The 24,129-nt window shown below is 36.1% G+C and overlaps 1 protein-coding gene across 2 annotated transcripts in view; it reads left to right on the forward strand.

The window, feature by feature from the left end:
* nptna (neuroplastin a) overlaps nt 1-23,854 on the forward strand; it is a 28,588-nt gene extending 4,734 nt beyond the window's left edge. Inside the window, exons 2-9 of one of the 2 annotated variants that reach the window (XM_067379671.1) lie at nt 1,929-2,276; nt 3,906-4,080; nt 5,916-6,010; nt 13,322-13,455; nt 13,986-14,259; nt 18,806-18,827; nt 19,010-19,085; nt 22,931-23,854. In XM_067379671.1, coding sequence (XP_067235772.1) covers nt 1,929-2,276; nt 3,906-4,080; nt 5,916-6,010; nt 13,322-13,455; nt 13,986-14,259; nt 18,806-18,827; nt 19,010-19,070 — 1,109 coding nt within the window. In that variant the 3' untranslated portion in view covers nt 19,071-19,085; nt 22,931-23,854. The remainder of the gene's footprint in view (nt 1-1,928; nt 2,277-3,905; nt 4,081-5,915; nt 6,011-13,321; nt 13,456-13,985; nt 14,260-18,805; nt 18,828-19,009; nt 19,086-22,930) is intronic. The other variant, XM_067379672.1, reaches the window with a different exon arrangement.
* Nucleotides 23,855-24,129: the final 275 nt, after the last annotated feature.

The raw sequence follows: 24,129 nt of genomic DNA on the forward strand, positions 1-24,129 counted from the left end.
GAGGCCCCTGACTATGGAAGCCCGTTTTCCGCCACTAAATAAAAAAATAAAAAGAGTAATTGTGACTTTTTATCACAGAATTCTGACTTTTTTCTCGAAATTGCAAGTTTATATCTCGCAATTTTGTGATATAAAGTCAGAATTCTCACTTTTTTTCTCGCAAGTCAAAATTTTGAGATATAAACTCGCAATTGCATGATATAAAGTCGGAATTTTGAGATATAAACTCGCAATTGTGTCATAAAAAGTCAGAATTCTGAGATATAAACTCGCAATTGCGTGATATAAAGTCAGAATTCTCACTTTTTTTCTCGCAAGTCAGAATTTTGAGATATAAACTCGCAATTGCGTGATAAAAAGTCAGAATTTTGAGATATAAACTCGCAATTGCGTGATATAAAGTCAGAATTTTGAGATATAAACTCGCAATTGCGTGATATAAAGTCAGAATTCTCACTTTTTTTCTTGCAAGTCAAAATTTTGAGATATAAACTCGCAATTGCATGATATAAAGTCAGAATTTTGAGATATAAACTCGCAATTGCGTGATATAAAGTCAGAATTCTCACTTTTTTTCTCGCAAGTCAGAATTTTGAGATATAAACTCGCAATTGCGTGATAAAAAGTCAGAATTTTGAGCTATAAACTCGCAATTGCGTGATATAAAGTCAGAATTTTGAGATATAAACTCGCAATTGCGTGATATAAAGTCAGAATTCTCACTTTTTTTCTCGCAAGTCAGAATTTTGAGATATAAACTCGCAATTGCATGATAAAAAGTCAGAATTTTGAGCTATAAACTCGCAATTGCGTGATAAATCTCGCAAGTCAGAATTTTGAGCTATAAACTCGCAATTGCGTGATATAAAGTCAGAATTTTGAGATATAAACTCGCAATTGCGTGATATAAAGTCAGAATTCTCACTTTTTTTCTCGCAAGTCAAAATTTTGAGATATAAACTCGCAATTGCATGATATAAAGTCAGAATTTTGAGATATAAACTCGCAATTGCGTGATATAAAGTCAGAATTCTCACTTTTTTTCTCGCAAGTCAGAATTTTGAGATATAAACTCGCAATTGCGTGATATAAAGTCGGAATTTTGAGATATAAACTCGCAATTGCATGATATAAAGTCAGAATTTTGAGATATAAACTCGCAATTGCATGATATAAAGTCAGAATTTTGAGATATAAACTCGCAACTGCGTGATAAAAAGTCAGAATTTTGAGATATAAACTCGCAATTGCATGATATAAAGTCAGAATTCTGAGATATAAACTCACAATTGCGTGATAAGTCGGAATTTTGAGATATAAACTCGCAATTGCATGATATAAAGTCAGAATTCTGAGATATAAACTCGCAATTGCGTGATATAAAGTCAAAATTCTGAAATATAAACTCGCTATTGCGTGATAAAAAGTCGGAATTTTGAGATATAAACTCGCAATTGCATGATATAAAGTCAGAATTTTGAGATATAAACTCGCAATTGCGTGATATAAAGTCAGAATTGCGAGATATAAACTCGCAATTGCGTGATATAAAGTCACAATTCTGACTTTTTTCTCGCAATTCTTACTTTTTTTCTCGCAATTGCAAGCTATAAAGTCAGAATTCTGAGATAAAAAGTCGCAATTACTCTTTTTATTTTTTTATTTAGTGGCGGAAATGGGCTTCCATACCTGATCCCATTTCATTTCCTCTAAAAGTAAATAACACTTCTGTTCATGGCAGGATCTTTTTTGTATTTTCTCATGGATTCATTGTTAAATTATTTATTTCTTATTGCACTTTTGGTTTTGTAATTTGAGTTTAATCTTTCTTTTTTTCCACCCGCTATCCTTTCACTGTCCTTTTTTTCCCTCCCATCTCTTTATTTGTCATGTTTTTCCTGTCTTCCCATCTCTGTGCCACCCCTCAGCGGGGTTTGTAAAGTCCCCCCTCTCTGAGACTAAGCTGACGGGCGACACCTTTGAGCTGTACTGTGATGTTGTGGGGAAGCCCACACCTGAGATCCAGTGGTGGTACGCCGAAGTGAACAGGGCCGACAACTTCTTCCAGTTGTGGGATGGCGCGCGCAGGCAACGCGTGTCCATCAACACCGCGTACGGCGTCAATGGTGTAAGCGTGTTATCCGTCACCCGCGTCACCATTGAGGATTCTGGGATTTATGAGTGCAGAGCCAGTAACGACCCGCGGCGTAACGATTTGCGCCAGAATCCGTCCACTACCTGGATTCGAGCCCAGGCAACAGTTACGGTGTTGCAGAGTGAGTTAACTGTCCCCGCTAGTGGTGTGTCCGAAATAAACCATCCGCCCCCTTGACTTTACCTACATTTAGTGTAGTGCCATGGTCAGCATTTGCTGTAGTGGATCTTCCCTTTTCCTCCTCCTTTGGTTTTAGTCTATAAACGGACTACAAACGGTCAGAGCACCATCCTTTTAGATCGCTAGTAGCTGCTACATACAGGCACTGACCTACTTTTGTAGTCAAAAAGCCCTTAGTGAGTGTAAAATGTCCTTGTCCTCCTTATTGAGATATTTCAAGGTTGCTTTCTTTGTGTTGATTATGACAATATTACAGTTTCTTTTCAAAGGAGTCCATGGAATCTGGTAAGATACAGTAGTTGGTATTCAACGGTTATGTTTTTTCAATAACCAATGGTCCGGCTTATATAGTGGCAATACTTCCTATATTATAGGCCTGGATCATATATAATATACAATGGAGTCCAAAAGTCTGAGACCACTATACTTCTTTATCCACCTTATTGTTAATGTAATGGCAGCATAGCCATTTGTAAATTCAATGTGTACGGCTTCCGGTTAATTTTAGATGTAAAAAACAGCTTGTATGCTGCTTGACATAGCAAACTGTTATTTCTTACCATATTATTTAAATGTGTTGTCATAATCATAAACACGCTGGTTTGTAGCGCAAATAGTTTTACAGTTTACTGCACTTATTGTTTTTTTTTTTTTTAGTTTCTTAGCGGCTAATGAATCTAAAGCCTTGCATATTCACAGTAAATAGCTTACTTCTGCATTGCAAAATAAGGTGGATAGTATTCACTACAAGTAATATAATATTTAATGTGAAAAGCTGTATTGAACCAGGGTTATTATCGTTAACTAAGGGGTTTCAACTAAAAACTGAAAACGTTTTATGTTTTGGCCGTTCATTTACACGACAATGCGTTTTGGAGGCCTGAAAATGCTAACTTTTGTAAACGATACTTTGTAGTAAACTACAAATGTGCAAATAAGTGACATCGCCATCATTTACCTGAAATTAAAGTGAAAACAAAAAAATAAAATCTTATTGGAAAAATTAACATAATACTATATCAATAAAGTATATACTATTCAAATAACACAGAACTGAATGTACTTTCAAGATTTAGTATTTGGTTTGTGTGCAGAATCTTAGATATTTCTTATTTATTGTATATCATAATGGTTTATTTTGTTGTTGTTTCAATAATAAAATTCAAAATCCTGAAACTATTTATGTTTATTTGACAGTCTTTGCGGTCTCAGACTTTAGGACTTCACTGGATATAATGTATGAATAAAAGGAAAATGATTTTGTAAATTTTTTATTATAAGAGATTCATATGTTTAACAGTGAGCTTTTAATATAATATAATATGGTATATGAGTCTATATTAGTCCATTTACACAAAGCATCATAAAGAAGCTGCTTGGAAAAGCTCAGTGATTTCTTTTCTTGTTTCTATAAAGCATATTCAGCTTTATTCCCCATATTTATTTTCCTCTCCCACTCTTCCACACAAACACACACACACACTTATATATAGATGTATAGATCCCCGCCACCTTCAATCAGTGTGATGTAGTATTTCTCTGGCCTTGACCGACGCATCTGTATTTTCAGAACCATCAATCGATTCATCGGATCACATGATTCTACCCGTGGGTTACCACATCCCACCAATCACGCTTCAGTGCAACCTTACAGCTTTCCAAAACGCCCACCAAGAGACCTTCTGGATGAAAAACGGGGAGGAGATCGCTGACACAAGGGGCGTAGCCAAGAACACAGAGTACAAGTAGGTGCTGTTATTGAACATTTGTGCTGTTTAGAGCATTGAATCTGAAACATTAGAAGCATTATAATATGAAATAAATAAGATTTGGCGCACAAACCAAATACTACATGAAATGTACAGTATGTAAGCATGTTGTTATTATAATTTTTACCAAGTAGTTTTATATGGATGATAACTATTATAATGTCTAATAAAATATTTTTGGAATTTGAGTTAAATTAAATGCTGCTAAATTTTTTTATTATGTATATAGAGTATAATAACATTAAGTCATACTTATAATTTTTTTACATTTTTTTTATATACTTTTATTAATGCATATTATTGTAAATTGTAAACATATTTTTTCATGTGACCAGTTTGCCACATCAAGCACTTGATATTTTACACAATGTATATTCTACATAATTTAATCAACAGTTTAAAGGGTTAGTTCACCCAAAAATGAAAATTCTGTCATTTATTACTCACCCTCATGTCGTTCCACACCTGTAAGACCTTCGTTAATCTTCGGAACACAAATTAAGATATTTTTGATGAAATCTGATGGCTCCGTGAGGCCTTCATAAGGAGCAATGACATTTCCTCTCTCAAGATCCATTAATGTACTAAAAACATATTTCAATCGGTTCATGTGTGTACAGTGGTTCAATATTAATATTATAAAGCGATGAGAATATTTTTGGTGCGGCAAAAAAAAACAAAAAACGACTTATATAGTGATGGCCGATTTCAAAACACTGCTTCAGGAAGATTTGGAGCACAAATGAATCAGTGTGTCGAATCAGCGGTTCGGAGCACCAAAGTCACGTGATTTCAGCAGTTTGGCGATTTGACACGCGATCCGAATCATGATTCGATACGCTGATTCATTATGCTCCGAAGCTTTATGAAGCAGTGTTTTGAAATCGGCTATCACTATATAAGTCGTTATTTTGTTTTTTTGGCGCACCAAAAATATTCTCATTGCTTTATAATATTAATATTGAACCACTGTACTCACATGAACTGATTTAAATATGTTTTTAGTACATTAATGGATCTTGAGAGAGGAAATGTCATTGCTCCCTATGGAGGCCTCACTGAGCCATCAGATTTTATCAAAAATATCTTAATTTGTGTTCTGAAGATTAACGAAGGTCTTACGGGTGTGAAACGGCATGAGGGTGAGTAATAAATTACATTATTTTCATTTTTGGGTGAACTATCCCTTTAATTGATTAGCAAAATTTTTTAGTTGCAGCCCTACTACTAATACTATAAATATACTATATATTTTTCTATCGACAACTAATGATTTTAATTTTCAAAAAATATATTTATTTAATTTAATAATAGATGAACTGAAAAATCAACATTATATTTAATAATAGATTATTTAATCAATTCAGTACATTTTATTGTCCTCAATATCATTCTATGACACTATCAGATCAAAATATAGCAATATAGGCTTCTGGGTGTTAACAAATAGCGATCATGTAGTCATTTGCACTACCCAAGTTGGCCTTTGTTTTGTAAATGCATTATCTCAGTGACTGTCAAGCCTTGGCTCTCTGTCTGTTGATGCCGCTCTGCTCTGCATTGGTCTAAATCCTGAGCGAGGCTTCTGTCTTTACTAACACGTGTTGCTAATCTCTCTGCCTGACTCCTAATCTAATCAGACTAACCATATAGGCAAACTAGTACTGCTAACAGTTAACTTGCATTCATTTTTTTTCTTTACATGTGGGTGTTATTTATTCTGATTGATTATATATTCCAAGGTCCTGAATACCATTATATTTGCTTGGTACAGAAATAGTACCTTTTATAAGTGTTTTATTTTTACACAGACTTAATAAACCAAGGCCAGACGATGCGGGCGAGTATATGTGCGTGTACACATTTGAATCGGCCCCTCCAGCTAATGCCACCATTGAGGTAAAAGGTAAGATGCCCTCAAAATACCACACATTTCTCTAAAAAATACAGTGGTCAGTGGTTTCTTTCTAGTATCACAGCGAGTTTGATTTTCAGATGGTTTGTATAAGTGCCAACATTTTGAACCTGTCTGTGGGGTCTTTCCATCTCCTCCACACAGCACATGCTGAGTCAGAGCAGAGCTTGGACACTAACAGAGGCCATGACAGCATGATTGTGAGCTTGGCTAGTTGAATGGAAAAGACACCCGGTTTTTGTTCACTAGGCAGTACAGAGCGAATAAGCCCTTTTGGTTTTCTGCCTCTCCCTGCACAGTATATGGATTGTACTTTTGTTTTTATTGTATTTTATATATTTTATATTTGTGCAAATAAAACTAAACCAAACCAATGTGAATACATTTTTTTGTGATCTTAATAATTAGTATTATTTGTTTATACTGTATAATTAGCAATATATAAATAGTAATAGTTGCAAAATTAATAATTAGTAATTCATTTGCAATATTTGGATAATAACAGCATATTTAGCACAAGTATTTTTTTTTAAATAATATTAATAAAAGTAATGTTATAATGTCAAAATTTTGACTTAAAATGTTATGCTAATATAATTTATAATGAAAAATAAAAGCATTTCAGTATTATACAGCAGTATTTTAGTATCATTGAGATAATATTAGTTTTAATTAATACTTTGAATCAGTTTTTATTTTTATTTTTGCTGTTTTTATTCTAATTTGAGTTAAAGTATTAGTAATTTTGTTGTTGTGTTCAGTCATTTCTATTTTAGTTTTAGCTATTTAGTACATTGTTAAACTAAATTAAAATAAGAAATGTTGCCTTGGCAACTAGCTTTTTTTTTCTTTTTCTTTTTTTTTGGATGGTTTTAGTTTTATTATTATGACCAGTCATAGGTTAAAGCGTTAGTTCACCCAAAAATGAAAATTCTGTCATTAATTACTCACCCTCATGTTGTTCCACACCCATAAGACCTTCATTCATCTTCAGAACACAAATTAAGATATTTTTGATAAAATCCAATGGTTCAGTGAGGCCTTCATTAACAGCAAGATAATTAACACTTTCAATGCCCAGAAAGCTACTAAAGACATATTTAAAACAGTTCATGTGACTACAGTGGTTCAACCTTAATGTTATGAAGTGACGAGAATACTGTTTGTGCGGCAAAAAAGCAAAATAACGACTTTATTCAAAAATATCTAGTGATGGGCGATTTCAAAACACTGCTTCATGAAGCTTCAAAGCTTTACGAATCTTTTGTTTTGAATCAGTGGTTTGGAGTGCCAAAGTAACGTGATTTCAGTAAACGAGGCTTCGTTACATCATGAGTGTTTTGAAATTTCATTGGTTCACGTGACTTTGGCAGTTTGATACACACTCTGAACCACTGATTCAAAACAAAAGATTCGTAAAACTTTGAAGCTTCATGAAGCAGTGTTTTGAAATCGCCCATCACTAGATATTATTGAATAAAGTCGCTATTTTGTTTTTTTGCTGCACAAAAAATATACTCATCGCTTCATAACATTAAGGTTGAACCACTGTAGTCACATGAACTGTTTTAAATACGTCTTTAGTAGCTTTCTGGGCATCTGAAAGTGTTAATTGTCTTGCTGTCAATGGAGGCCTCACTGAACCATTGCATTTTATCAAAAATATCTTAATTTGTGTAATTTGTGAAGATGAACGAAGGTCTTCTGGGTGTGAAACAACATAAGGGGGAGTAATAAATGATATAATTTTCATTTTTGGGTGAACTAACCCTTTAAGTGAATATCGTTGATCGTCTCCAAACAAGGCCACATATTAAGGTCTGGGTAGATTAGATGGTAAGAAAAGAATCAGTCTCATAATCTATTTCTTGGATGCAGGAGAAATGGGCAGGAATAAAGATCTGAGTGACTTTGACAAGGGCCAAATTGTTATGGCAAGGCAACTGGGTCAGAGTATCTCTGAAACGGCTTGTGTGTTGCTCACAGTCTGTAGTGGCGTGAATTTACCAACCACAAACGTGACAGGATGTTGGGCGCCCAAAGCTCATAGATGCATGAGGGTAACGAAGGCCATCCTGTCTGGTCCAAGCCACACATCACAACTCTGCTGCACATGGGGCTGCATAGCCACAGAACAATCAGAGTGCCTATGATGACCCCTGTCCACCGTCGAAAGCATCTACAACGGGCACACGAGCGTCAGAACTGGACTTTGAAGCAGTGGAAGAAGGTTGCCTGGTCCCATGAGTCCCGTTTTCCTTTACATCACTTGGTCGGCCATGTACATGTGCGCCGTTTACCTGGGGAAGTGATGGCACCAGGATGCACTGTGGGACGATGACAAGCCGGGTGTGTGATGCTCTGGGCAATGTTCTTCTGAGAAACCCTAGGTCCAGCCATTCATGTGGACGTATATTTGAGGCATGCTACCTACCTAAACATTGTTGCAGACCAGGTTCACCTCTTCATGACAGTGGTGTTTCCCCAGTGGAAGTGCTCTCTTTCAACAGGATAATTCACACTGCGACACTGCACACATTGTTCAAGGAATGGTTTGAGGAACATGATGAAGAGTTCAAGGTGTTGCCCTGGATCTCAACTGAGCATCTGTGGGATGTGCTGGACCAATAATTTCGATCCACGGCAGCTCCATCTCACAACCTACATGACTTGAAGGATCTGCTGCTAACGTCTTGGTGCCAGATACCTTCACCTTCAGTGGTCTTGTAGAGTCAATGCCTCAACGCTGTTTTGGCAGCACGCAGAGGACTAACAGCATATTAGGCAGGTGGTCATAATGTTTTGGTTCATCTGTCTATATTATGAAGGGAAATATAATATAAAATCTTAATATGTTTAGGAACAGCAAAACTATGCTGGTCTACAAGCACTATATTAGCATAAACCTGCCTGGACCAACAAGGAATTCATTTTATATACAGGGTTTATAAATATATATACATATTTCATAGTTATTTTATGTTTGGCTCCATCATAATATATAGCATTTTGGTTTTGTTTATTTTGGGAAATTTCTAAGGCCTCAAGTCAGCAATGGGTGTAAACCAAAATGCCAGCCAGCCCAGATCTCCTTGTGATTGTGTGTTTAATAATGGCCTTTAAAGCTAGCAGGCTGTTTGGTTTTTTTGTGTTAGAGATCACCAGCTGGTAAAGTGCCATGCGGTTTAAGCGTGTCCTGGTCACCTCTTTCTGGTTATCCTGCAGTCAGCTCACAGGCACCAGATGGTGGCCTGCATGAGGGGGTGGGGATGTAAATCTGTCTTTCTTTTTCTCTCTCTGTCTCTTAGCTGAGGTATTTGGGGTCATTTAGACTGAATTAATCTTTAAAAACTCTCCTGTCGTGATTCGTCATTTGTCTTTTGAATTACAAAATGGGGAGATGATTTACATGAAGATGTTTTGCGTAGGGGTTCTTGGCATATCATGAATGATTTAGCCTTCTTTTGATGCTAATGCTTCAATTCTCTGTTGGTTTCAAAGATTAAACCTCTGAGATTGTGAATCATCTCATTATGGCACATATATTCAGTGTATATATTTTTACATAGTGCATGTATGTGTCCTTTGAGATATTAGCACATTAGATTTAATATGTCAGTGACAAGTTAAATTGTTAAGTACACTATCGGTCAGTAAGATTTTTTTTTGTTTTTGACATTCTCTTATGCTCACCAAGGCTGCATTTATTTGATCAAAAATACAATATATACAATATTTTCTTAATTTTAAACATCACAGTATTATTAAAAACAGTAATTTTAGGAATGCACAATATATCAGTCCCATATCAGTAATCATTCATTTGTCTGATAATATTGAAAAGAGCACTTAACACTTAATTAAAGGGTTAGTTTACCCAAAAATTAAGTGAAAATTCTGTCATTTATTACTCACCCTCGTGCCGTTCCACACCTGTAAGACCTTCGTTAATCTTCGGAACACAAATTAAGATATTTTAGTTGAAATCCGATGGCTCAGTGAGTCCTACATAGGGAGCAATGACTTTCCTCTCTCAAGATACATTAATGTGCTAAAAACATTATTTAAATCAGTTCATGTGAGTACAGTGGTTCAATATTAATATTATAAAGCGACGAGAATATTTTTGGAGTGGCAAAAAAATAAAATAAATAACGACTTATTTAGTGATGGCCGATTTCAAAACACTGCTTCAGGAAGCTTCGGAGCATAATGAATCAGCATGTCGAATCAGCGGTTCGAATCATGATTCGACACGCTGATTCATTATGCTCCGAAGCTTCCTGAAGCATTGTTTTGAAATCGGCCATCACTAAATAAGTCGTTATTTGGGGTTTTTTTTGCACCAAAAATATTCTCGTCGCTTTATAATATTAATATTGAACCACTGTACTCACATGAACTAATTTAAATATGTTTTTAGTACATTAATGGATCTTGAGAGAGGAAAGTCATTGCTCCCTATGTAGGACTCACTGAGCCATCGGATTTCAACTAAAATATCTTAATTTGTGTTCTGAAGATGAATAAAGGACTTACAGGTGTGGAACGGCATGAGGGTGAGTAATAAATGACAGAATTTTCATTTTTGGGTGAACTAACCCTTTAAAATTAATCTTTAAAAACATTAATAATTGAAATGAATATTTATTTTTCATACTGTACATTATATTGTGAGGCTTACATTTATTTGCAACATTTAATATGACTGATTTTAGTTTTTAGCGTACTATTTTTTTTTTTATTTAAAAAAAAAATAGCATACAATATAGTATTTTTGTCTGACAGTTATTAGTTTTTGGCCACAACATAATAGTTTCTTGAAATAATTCTATAGTCTTATTAGTTTGGTTTTAGTGCTGCTTAAATAAATCTATGAGATCTTGAACCAGCACTTCACGCTTATCTAATCAATTTCAGAATTGAAATTGACAATGTATGTGTGGATAAGTTCACTGTAGCTCAAATGCTAATGTGTGGTGCTTGCAACACCAAAGTAACAGGCTTGAATCCTAATTAATGCATGGGATAAATGTCAGCTTGAATGCAGGGCAACACTTTATTTTGATGGTCCACTTTAGACATTCTACTAACTATAAGTAACTCTGCAACTACCAGACATCAACTATCAGTCATTACAGTATTAGTAGACTGTCTGCTTAAAGAGTCAGTTCACTCAAAAATGAAGTACTTACCCTCATGTCATTCCAAACCCATAAGACCTTCGTTCATCTTTGGAATACAAATTAAGATATTTTGATGAAATCCGAAAGGTTCTTTATCTCCCATAGAAAGTAACGAAATTACCACATTCGAGGTCCAGAGAAGTAGTAATAACATTGTTTAAACAGTCAACGTGACTACAGTGGTTCAACCTTAAAGGTTCCCTAGAATTAAAAATTGAATTTACCTTGGCATAGTTGAATAACAAGAGTTCAGTACATGGAAATTACATACAGTGAGTCTCAAACTCCATTGTTTCCTCCTTCTTATATAAATCTCATTTGTTTAAAAGACCTCCGAAGAACAGGCAAATCAAAAAACAGTCGGGATCATTAATATGTATGCCCCTGATATTTGCATATGCCAGCTCATGTTCAAGGCATTAGACAAGGGCAGCCAGTATTAACGTCTGGATCTGTGCACAGCTGAATCATCAGACTAGGTAAGCAAGCAAGAACAATAGCGAAAAATGGCAGATGGAGCAATAATAACTGACATGATCCATGATAACATGATATTTTTAGTGATATTTGTAAATTGTCTTTCTAAATGCTTTGTTAGCATGTTGCTAATGTATTGTTAAATGTGGTTAAAGTTACCATCGTTTCTTACTGTATTCACAGAGACAAGAGCCGTCGTTATTTTCATTATTAAACACTTGCAGTCTGTATAATTCATAAACACAACTTCATTCTTTATAAATCTCTCCAACAGTGTAGCATTAGCCCCAAAATAGGCAGTTAAAAAAATGAATTAAAAAAAATCTATGGGGTGAAACTATTTTGAGCTGAAACTTCACAGACACATTCAGGGGACACCTTAGACTTATATTACATCTTGTAAAAAAAAGTTCGATGGCACTTTTAATGCTATGAAGCAACGAGAATACTTTTTGTGCGCATTACTACTTCTTATTACTACTTCTCTGGACCCTGAATGTGGTAATTCCGTTGCTTTCTATGGGAGATAAAAAAAAAATTTCATCAAAATATCTTAATTTGTGTTCTGAAGATGAACGAAGGTCTTGTGGGTTTGGAATAACATGAGGGTGAGTGATTAATGACAAAAATTTTGGGGTGAACTATTCTTTTAATATCGGCTAATACTTTATTTTGATACTCCCCAACCGACATTCTACTGTCCACAAGTAACTTTGCAACTACATGTCAGATTATTCTACTAACCGTAACCTAACAGTCTACTAGTAGGATGTCTAATAGAGTTGTCAAAAGTACCGACTTCGGTACCTATCGGTACTGAAATTTTTAAAATTGTGTTCATGCGCTCAACAGATGTGTCAGTGATTGGCTACAACGATCAACGCACGGCAGTGTTTGAAAGCACACATTAGTGTTTGAATTTGAAAGCGGCTGACCAGTCCACTGATAGATGTCTGCTTTCAAACGTTCCCGTGTGTATCTGTGTAAGCGCTTGGTGAAGAGCTTCACTAACGACTATATACAACCTTTTTAAAGCATTGATCATTGAAGACAATCACAGACATACCTGATGAGCCGTGAACACAGTGGCCAATCAGAGGTGTTTAAGAATCCGCTCAACAGTGCTCAGAGCTTTACATTTTTAAAATTTAAGTACTGACTAGGGACCGAAGTCAGTACTTTTGAAAATTCTAATTCTAATTCTAAAGTGGACCATCGAAACATTGGTTGTTTCCAGTTTTTTTTTTTTGGCAATCAGGGTGTAATTTCTCAATATTTCCTGATCCACCACTAGCTTTAAGCCAAGGGTGTCCAATCCTGCTCCTGGATATGGAGTTTAGCTCCAACTTGCCTCGACACACCTGTCTAGAAGTTTCTAATATGCCTAGTAGACCTTGATTAACTGATTCAGGTGTGTTTAATTGGGGTTGGAGCTAAACTCTGCAGGACAGTGGCCATCCAGGAGCAGGATTGGACACCCCTGCTTTAAGCTATATTTTACCACACAAAATGACACTGCAAATGGCATAAGAAAAAACATCCATTCAGTGATTGAAGATCACGATGCTTAATAAGGTTTCTGCAATGAAATGTGTTCTGATACTGAAGGACTCACCGTCCTTCTGCTCTCCTCTCATAGCTGCACCAGACATCACGGGGCACAAGCGCAGCGAGAATAAGAATGAGGGTGAGACAGCCGTCCTCTACTGCAAATCCGTGGGTTATCCTTATCCCCTGTGGACCTGGCGTAAACTTGATAACGGACCCAATACGGTATGGTCTTTTTGAATCGAAGATCAGCCGTTTGGTAGATTTAAAAGGATTTACTCGCGCCATTCATTTACTCATGTCATTTTAACTCTGTAAAGCCTGATGTGCTTTTGTTGAGCGTTACATTTGATGCATCAGGCTTTTATGGCTCAAATAGTTTGATATAGTGAGAATATGGAGCTCATACTCAAGGACGAAACAAACATCAATTTTATTCAGAGACCCAAACTGAGCAAAAATATACAATTTGGCGCAGACGCTAATTTATTTATATGGCATAAAAGAAAGATGAAATTCTGATTGAAATTTAATTGGCACTCTATATCTGTCTTAGTAAGTATTTAAGTGCTTAGTTTTATGATCAAAGCTCTGTAGTTTGAATGGTGTATGGATAATCAAGTAAACATAAGTTGCTTTATTAAAAAAAAAAATCAGAAATACTATTTGAGCATATAATCAGTAGCTTTTCTTCCCCCGTCTTTCACCTCTCCTCATCTGTCACTGTTTTTCCTCCCACTCCATCAATCACCCAGGATATCGACAACTCCTCTCGCCGTTTCTTCATTAGCAGTGAGGATGGCTACACCAAGCTTACAATTATAAACCTAGACCTCACGTCTGACCCCGGAGAGTACGAGTGCAACGCGACCAACACCATCGGCACCACCTCCATGGTATCAGTCCTGCGGGTCAGGAGCTACCTGGCCCCCCTGTGGCCCCTGCTGGGCGTCCTCGCCGAGATCATCATCCTGGTGCTGATTATCGTCATCTACGAGAAGCGCAAGAAGCCTGATGACGTGCCTGATGGTGAGTTTAAAAGGGTGGGTTATATCTCAATATGAACTACTGATGTTAGGCTGATATTTATTTTACAAAAAGTTGATAAGAGATAGAAATTAGAAGAGATTTAGGAGAATATTTTTTTTATTATTTAAAAAGCATTACTGAGATCTCTTGCCAATCCAAGAAACATGACCATCCCAAACACAATTTGCCTAATATACAGCCAATACATAGACCTATAGTGTGCCCAAAACGTGAAACCAGACTTCATTCGCATCAATGGAAAGCATAGTTCCCTATCCCCTATATAGTGCACTACCCAGACAGTAACATAGTGTGGCCCAGATCTGGATTACACACGGATTACACCAGATGTGGGCCAGATCTGGGCCGACACTATGTTGCTGTCAGGGTATGTGCCATTCACTATGCAGAAAATAGTAATTGTGTGAACAAATGACCGATTTTAGCTTCAGCATCTATTTATAATGTAGGGGGGGCGAGACGCTTTAGATTCTAGAGAGCATTTGTGGGACAGAAAATCTAATGAGAGGCTGATATAATCCATATTAGCGGAAGTGGGAATGCTTTGAATGCTTATATCTTCTAAATTTTGTCATTATTTTGCAGCCCACTAGCTTACAGATAACATTAATGCCGGGGTTGCATTTCAGTATAAACGGACCAAAATGGAGACTTTTGAAAACGATGGCGTGGCTGCCCACGTTCCTTGATGACCGTGTAACCAATAACATGGAGACTGAACTGCAATCTTTGCTGGCATTGTTGTCATTTTTAGCAACCTTTGTGCAATTAAACTGTGCATTTTTTAATACTGCAGCTGCCTACATGCGCACTAACTGTTTACACTTGTACACGCATGCCCAGTGTGCATTAACGGTCATGCGTTTTCAGTCGTGTAGTGTAGACGGAGATCGTTTCTGAAACGCTGTGGAAACGCCAGTGTAGACGAGGATCATTCTCATTTTAAAACGCTGTTTTAAAACAAAAATACACTAGTGTAAATGAGGCCGAAATTCGCATGCGAAATTTTCGCACGTTAAACAAAAAAATTCGACCTCACGTTATGTCAATCACGTTTGCACACTGCCTCCGAAACTTTCGTCCGTCAAAAAAATATTCGGATCGGGTTCGATTTTCTGCGTTTTTCGCATCCGTGGCATGCATTTTGAGAGACGTTTTGACAATTCAGAGCCATCGTACGCAACACATAAATCCCGAATGACAAGCTGATCCACAGCAGCACTGAATGACAAACAACGTGCGGAATACAAAGACAAATTGTGCCAGTAGCAAAGCATCAAACTGAGCCACTGACATCCTGAAGTAAACTTTGAAACGCTTGGGATAATCACGCAGCTCCTTGATGAGGTGAACTCTCCTTTCTCTCTATGCAATCTCGAAATTGGATGGACACAATATTTCCTCTTTTTAAAGAGAGAGAGGGCAACTAAATCGTGCTCACTCCTTGAACACTTCATTTTGTATTGTTTTGCGATTTTTTTTCGCAAGGCATTCATTAATATGCATCGGACTCAGTGTGCAAGGTCTCTGTTCGTGACGAATTTTTAGGATTACGAATACGAAAAAACGCATGCGAAAATTTTGGACTCAGTGTGCAAAGGCCTTTAGGCTAACATATTCATACTAAAAGCCAAAAAAAACTTAAATTTTGATTTCATGGGGACTTTAAAATACTCAGAAATGTATGAATGTCAAATGAACAAAACGTCAAATCAAGATATGTTTTTCAAAATTAAGAAAAGGTAGAGCAGATTTAGTTTGCAGATGTCACTTGGTTTGGTATTTTATCTAATCCAGTGACATTTCAACATTTTAAAGTGTGATTTAAGTGTTTAAATAATTTTAGGCTACTATATACAATAAAAAGTTGGTGAAAATTATATATATATATATATATATATATATATATATATATATATATATATGCAGTCAAACCTAAATTTATTCAGACACCTTGAACATTTCATTCATTAATGCAGTTTAAAAAATGGTAATAAAATATGACAAGATCTCAGAGTTAAACTGTGTCAGAAAACATTCATTTTAATTATGTCAGATAACACTTAAGCAAAACATGGTCAGGTCAAAGTCAGGTCAGAATAATTTTTGGTTCCAAATTTTTATCAATTTTACTGGAAGTCCACTGTATGAAGTATTTTTGGGTATAATATGTCACAGTTTACTTTATTTTGCTATCCTCACTTACATAAATGAACTACAGTGTCCTGCCCCCACTAGTACAAATATATCAAAAATGTCTGAATAATTTTTGGTTTGACTGTATATATAAGAATGAAGAGTAAGTATGTGTGTGTTTGGTCTGAATGGACTCGGACTGAATTATTAAGAGACGAGGTCAGGATCAGATGACAAAGTGTTCCATAAACTTGAGTTAAAGGTTTTGTGACGCAGTGAGAGGAAACTAGGTAAGAATTGTATACAAGGTAAAGGATATTTAAATGAATATTACCTAGACTACTGTTCAATAGTTTGGGGTTGGTACGATGTTTCAAAACAGAAAATGTGTATTATTCATTTATATGTCCGTCAGATAATACATTTTCTTACTAGGAATTACACTGTAGATACTGCCTGAGAAAAAATGTCACATTTCTGTGTTATCACAAGTAAAAAAGGATGCCGCTGAAGAAAAACTTACACTACTGTTCAAAAGTTTGGGGTCAGTAAGTTTTCTTATTATTATTGAAATAAATTACTACTTTAATTCAGCAAAGACACATTAAACAGATCAAAAGTTTCAGTAAATACATTTATAAGGTTACAAAAGATTTCCGTTTCAAATGCTGAACTTTATATTCATCAAAGAATCCTGAAAGAAAAGTATCAAGGTTATATATGAAGCAGCACATCTGTGTATACAGAACAATTCAGTTATTACCTGCGTCACAAGACCTTTAACTCAAGTTTATGGAACAGTTTGTTATTTGATCCTGACCTGGACCCTTACTCAATAATTCAGTCTGAGGCCATCCAGAACAAACACACACACACTCACTCATCATTCTTTTCCTGTAGGGCAACTGTGTTAGGTCATCTGGACACTAATCTGATATTCAAGAGAAATAAGACTCTGTGGTGTATGGGTAGGTATAGTGGGCAGTGAATTATTGATGCGCGTGGAGGTGTAGTCCCACGCCACTTTAGTGCTCACCTAATGCACTGCGAGGGAAAACGAGACCGTGTCAATCCAGCAGAATGTTTTGCTGCAAGCCAGTAAATTCACTTTAGACCTGACTTTAAATAAAACGACCTCTTTTTATGTGTAAAGCCTGCTTAAAGCAAAGAATTTATATTGGTTATTTCGTACATTTAATTAGTATCCGTCGATATTTTCAAAAATACTGGTTTAACACATCTCGAACAGCTAACGTCTTCATTAAATTCAATTGGATGTTGCCTGGCTGTCCAGCATCGCCACCTAGTGGTTTCCTCCGGTATTGATTTCATCGACTAACAACTAATTTATGCATTTTGTTTGATAAAAACGTGTTTAATATTGTCAGTTGTGCGTGAATGTGAGCAGATATACATTTTAAAATACAATGTAAGGTGTATAAATTCAGTTTCAGCTTCATTTGGTTTATCTGCACAAGTGTTCTAGTCTTGGTGAATCACTGCAGCATTATTTTAGCAGTTAAATCACACTTTTAGAGTTTAATATCAGAGGACGTAGCAGTCATTAAGAATTAACAACGTTAACACATTTCTTTCTCTCTGAATGGCACAACCTAAAACACTGGTAAGTGAAAGACCTGCATGCAGCTTGATTGAACCTATACCAGCACTGCATATATTCACTGTTGCCCTATAGTTTAGTTTGTACATATGTCTTGTTTGAATAAGGCTGAAATGGGTTTTTATTTTGCCTTCATTATTAGAATGCTGTCTGTTGCTGTTTAACCTTCAAATGACCTTGGTTTATCTGTAAATCGTCTTCACTGGAGACTCTTTCAATGTAGTCATGTTGGCATGAGCATGAGATTTTACTTTTTCTTTATTTTCACTTTTCAGTTATCATTGTTAAGAAAAGCTATATATATATATATATATATATATATATATATATATATATATATATATATGTGTGTGTGTGTGTGTGTGTGTGTTATATAATATAACATCCTATATTATTTAATATATAATACATTACATAAATTAAAGAAATATGATGCATGAATATAATATCAAGTTTTATTAATTTTAGAGCTATTTAAGTGATACAGAAGTCGTGGGATATAGGTTTGGTTGCATGGTTGTATTTTTTTCTCTGTTCTTGTACTGCAAGCCATTTAATTACTCACACCAGTGCTGAAGGAGCGAAGTCTTTGTTCTGTGTTATTCGTCTGCGCAACAATAAATTGAAAGACAATATGGCATTGAGTTGTTTTTTTACAGCTACTTAATGCAGTCGGTTTACGGCATTCATTCAATAATGTGAATATTGTGCCAGCTGGAAGCATTGCAGCCTCAAACTAAAATTGTCCTTGTTTTGATTCCCATTCAGACGACGAACCAGCTGGGCCAATGTAAGTATTAGATTTACATTTAAATAAGAATTGGTAGGATGCAACTGTCCTAGATAGGTGATGTGTCATTTTTACAGAATGTAAAGAGTTTAAAGAGATGTACAAGGAAATGTATTTGAATTTGTATTTTGGATTGTCATATGGCACTCCCACTGACTCATTTTTATGATCTCACCTTCAAGGAAAACTAATTCCACCAACAACCACAAAGATAAAAACGTACGTCAGAGAAATACAAATTGATTTGATCATTACAAGGTGAGTATTCAGTTACACTGAGCATATTCTTATTAGTTGAACTCTAAACAATGTGGTTATAGTAGCAAAACAGACTTTTTGGACACTAAGCCACACTTAAACTTTTATAAATTACTAGAAAGTCTGTAAAAGTCTTCTTTTTTATCTTCATATATATATATATATATTAGGGGTGTAACGGTACACAAACATGACAGTTCGGTACGTACATCAGTATTGAAGTCACGGTTCGGTACAGCAAGGGGGAGAAAACTAAACATAAAATTGCTTTTTTTCTACTTTTTTTATTCATTAAACAGTGGTTTATTGAACAAATTTTCTGCAGTCCGCAACTTTTTTTGGTTAAAAATTATCCAAAATAAATTTTTGAGCAAGTACATAACCAGCCAGTGTTCAAAACTATCAAATTATCTTGTCTCGATTCACAACGGTAAGCTTGTAATAATGTTTTATAATAAGAGCGACATGTTGGATTTCTGCGGGAAATTCGAGCATGCGGCAGTTCGTCTGTGCGTCATTACGTCACGTCCGTAAACAGAAAGGAAGGAGTCCCGTCGAGACGCTAGTCGATTTTATCACGTGAGGATGCTGCTGGTAGTGGATCATTTACAGCCTTTTCTCACAGAAGCTGAAATAATTAAACTAATCATTTTGATGGCGGATCGTAATCCAGAAAGATCCAAGTCAGTGACAACTGGAGATTCACCCATAGTCAAAAAGCAAAAGATAGGTAACGCTAATATACACATAGGGCCCTATAATACACCTTGCGCAATGCGACGCAAGGCGCAGCGCAAGTGTGTTTGCTAGTTTGTGTTTTCCCGTTCAGCGCCACGTCCTTAAATTAGTAAATGCATTTGCGCCAGTTAGTGCACCCATGGGCGTGCTGGTCTAAAAAAGAGGTGTGTTCAGGCGCATTGCTATTTTAAGGAGCTGAAAATAGACTGCGCCATAGACCAACTCAAGCCTGGTCTAAAGTCTAAAGTCAGTGGCGCAATATTTTTTTGTTAGAGCGCGTTGGTAGAAACTGCACCTCTGGGCGCGTCCACAGTGCGCTTTGACTTTGCTTATTACACACAGGGATACGCATCACACAAATATGCCAAATATTAAAAACAAAAGGATTACAGTGTAAAAGAATATTATTGTGTAGGCTACATAAATATAATAATGTAACTTTGTTTAACCTCTAACTAAACTTTTAACTTCGCGCACGAGCAGATCGGTTTCTTCGCTTGAAAAGCGTTCAGCTTTTCCACCAACAAATTCCGGCATGTAAATAGCAATCCGCCATGGCGCGAGCACATCTCGCTCTTAAAGGGAATGGGAGATGACACTCTGATTGGCTTATTGAACGTTACGCCCATTACTCATTAAGAGAATAGGGACAACCCATTTCAAAAATGCGCCCCGGCGCACGGACCGTTTTTCCGTCGTTAAAATAGCAAAAGTGGATTTGGACACGCCCTGAGTGCACCTGCGCCGTGCGCTTTACACTTTGCGTTTAGATCGTTAAAATAGGGCCCATAGTGATGCAATGCTGATGCTGTTAACATTAAGAGAACAAAGTATAACAGTAATAATAATTTGCACGGTTTGACGTGATCCAAGCTAAGCGATCGTTAGATTTAATCATCATTGGCAGCATGATTTACTGTAGGCCTAATGCTTTTTTCCTCAGTTGGTCAGAACAAAAGTGGCAGAAATGTTAGTTGCTTGTTCAGATGATATTTTCCAGTGAAAATTCTTATATTGGTCATACTTTCAAGACGCAGAATCTGTGATTCTGAAGTACAGTATCCACACCGGTGCGGTGACTGACAGCAAGCATTAGATTCATCCGTGCTGACAAGCTGAACGCACGTACAGATAACTGTTCCGCATATGACTGCAATTGCAGGTTTCAAACAGAGATGGCGACAAAGAGGAAAAATCGCAGACTGCAGCTTTAAGGATAAAAATCTCTGAACTATAGAGGGTATGCACGTGACGTCACCGTCGACCGTTAGGACTGCGGTCACGCCCGCTGAGTGGCAAAAGACTGAGCAGCAGCATTGGTTTTCAGCATTTGAATGTCGCGAAAAACACACAAAACACATTCAAAACGGGAAAGAGCTACAAATAGATTTGACACAAACCCTGAGGTATATATTTAAAAACTAGAGAAAGCAACAGAAAAAGAAGCAAATGTATCACTGCAATTCACAGAAACAGCTGGACTCCAGCAGAGAAACATGGATTTGCAGTTATCCTTTTGTGTCAAATTGTTGGATTTTGAGGTAAAATCATACCTTGTTATATATTATGTTGACAACTCATCAATTAAACATTTTGCATCTTATATTATGCATAATTGGGTGTTTTTAAATAAACAACACTGTCAAAAACTATACTATAAAAGTTTTAGGGCTGGACAATATGACGATATAACATTGGTATAAGTGATTAAGCAGATTTAAACCTACCGATATTGTAGTTATATAAAATATTCACAGCCAGATTTGCTTTATGTATTTCCCCGGCGTCAAATCAGGCACATATAAATGTCAGGAAACACGACTCCTGGCTGCATGCCAATATCCATGGATTAGGTTTATTTGACAAGTTGTAAGAAACACTTTCGAATCCAACCTTTAGGGTAATTCGTTAGTTTTACTCGCGTTTTCGCCGTTTGTCCTATTAATCCAGTCACGCAGCAGGTTCTTTTCACTCAGTCCAGCCGAGGGAGCGCGTTTTCGGCGGGAAAATGACGTCGATGCATACCCTCTATACTGTAATATTAAAGGTTACAGTTAACAACAGAGTCCAAACTATTAAATTCAGTTGCTATTAATTTTTAGATTTTAACACTCAAAACAAAAAACATGTAAATTACACATTTTTACACAGGTTGTGCGTTATCTTCTAAATCTAATTATAATTTTTTTTTTCAAGTATTTTTCAAATCCAATTTATTTTTGAAATAAGATCATTTACACAGTTACTGTCATACCTTGATTTCACAACAAATTTATTTAAACATAAATTAAATTAAGACATCACTAACAGGTAAAGTAAATATAATTAATATATAAGCCAATATGGTGCATATATTTAGTGAAAAGCTCCCTCTAGAGTTCATTTGTCTAGTGAACTAACATGCTGTGGACACTAAATGACTTGCCTGAGGTAAATGTGATGCTACGCGAGATATTATCCTCTTACTGATGTATTTTAGTGGTTAAACACTGGTTGAGATATTACATATCTATGAATAGATCGATTATTCTTCCTCTGCACTTGTCCTGTTGTCACGGTAAGCAAACACTGGGTTTTGCCCGGTTTTCACAGCAAAACCCAATTGCTCCTCGAAACTAGCCCAAAAGTAGCTCAGTGGCATTTCAGGTGGGTCACACGCGTTCCGGGAGGTAAAATTTGCGTTTTTGGCAGGGCTCCCCTGCTAAAATTTGCGTTCCAGGGACTAAATATCACTTTATTTTTGGTCGATTCAACCCACGGACATGAAAAACAACCCACGGCAACAGTGAAAAGTAGCCCAATTCAAAAAGTTGCCCAACTTGAAAGCCACACACACCCCCTTCTGGATTGGAGTGTGAATCACCTGTGACTGACTGTATGCACCGAACCGTGACGTCTGTACCATTACGGTTCAAATACATGTACCGTTACACCCCTATATACAGCATTGCCATGGATAAAGATGAATGTTAGGAAAAATCTGTCCACCGAATGTCACAACAACAAGGAACTAGGCAGCGATGCTAAGCTTTTCTCAATCAGTAATTCTTCTGGTAAAACCCACATTATTAAACAACTTTTTTGTCACTGCTGTTTGTTGTTTACAGATAAAGACATTCACATCATGACCACATGAACGTTACTCATGAACGGTTCAGCGCATTGGTAAACAAATCAAAGGTGGAGGAGTTAAACGGAATGAATGAGAACCCGAGGCATGCCTTATAAATCTGGTGTGAGGAGGACGTGTGAACAGAACGGAACCTAATCCTGAACATTTTCTTGCATGATTGTGTTGCGTTTTCTTTAGAATCTCTTTTATTCAAGTCAAGTTTTTCCATGTCAGGCAAAAGTACAAAAATAATAATTGCATGCAAGATATTCTACTGTTTGATACAGGCTTTTTTTGTTTGTGTATTTATGAATGACTTCTGTTCAAGCAAGCCTTTAACTTATCGCAAATATGCCACCATGATTCTGGTATTTTTGTACAGATTATCATGTTACTGTATACCATTTGGTATGGTGGCATATGATTCTATCACTCAATTAAGGGCTTTGCAATGTGTCCTGCCATGTTTAATTTGTACATGTATTGTACATTGATGTATGAAATCACTTGAAATATCTATAGATATCTGAATGTTCTTCATACTGATGCACTTATCTCTTCAAATATTATTCTCGCAAACCAGTGACTTCATTTTATACTTATTTACCTTATCTTTAAGTCTACATGGCTGATTGCTTTTTATGTATGCATAGTATACAGCATGGCTTTTATTCTATGCAATATCTATACATACAGTAGAACAAACTTTTTAGCTTTTGGTTGTGTATAATTAAGCTTTAATATTATATGTTCGCAGAGTGCACTGTTCAGACCATGAAAAACAATCCACGTTGTTTAATACGTCCATGCATGAGCTCCTTACACATTATAAAAGGTCTACAAAATCAGAATGTGAAGAGAAATTAATATTAACTCAATTGACTAAGGCATATACATGTCATTTTTAACAATTAAAATATCCAAAGTCAAATGCGTTGTCCTCTTTTATAACATGATGCCTTGTATATTTTAACACAGGTTTATATAAATTTGATTATTGTAATTAATAATTGTGCATTTGCAAAATCCTACATGATAAACTAGCACACAAGGGCATTTGAAGAGAATCTAAAAGGGTTCTGTCAGGCTCTATAGAATCGTTCCCATAATGGGATCATTTTATAGGTTTAGTTTTAATGAATTAATTTTGTTTTAATTCTCTTTTCATTTTGATTACATTTTATGAATTAAGGC

Source organism: Chanodichthys erythropterus, chromosome 24, assembly GCF_024489055.1.
Source record: "Chanodichthys erythropterus isolate Z2021 chromosome 24, ASM2448905v1, whole genome shotgun sequence".
In the NCBI taxonomy this organism is placed as follows: Eukaryota; Metazoa; Chordata; class Actinopteri; order Cypriniformes; family Xenocyprididae; genus Chanodichthys; species Chanodichthys erythropterus.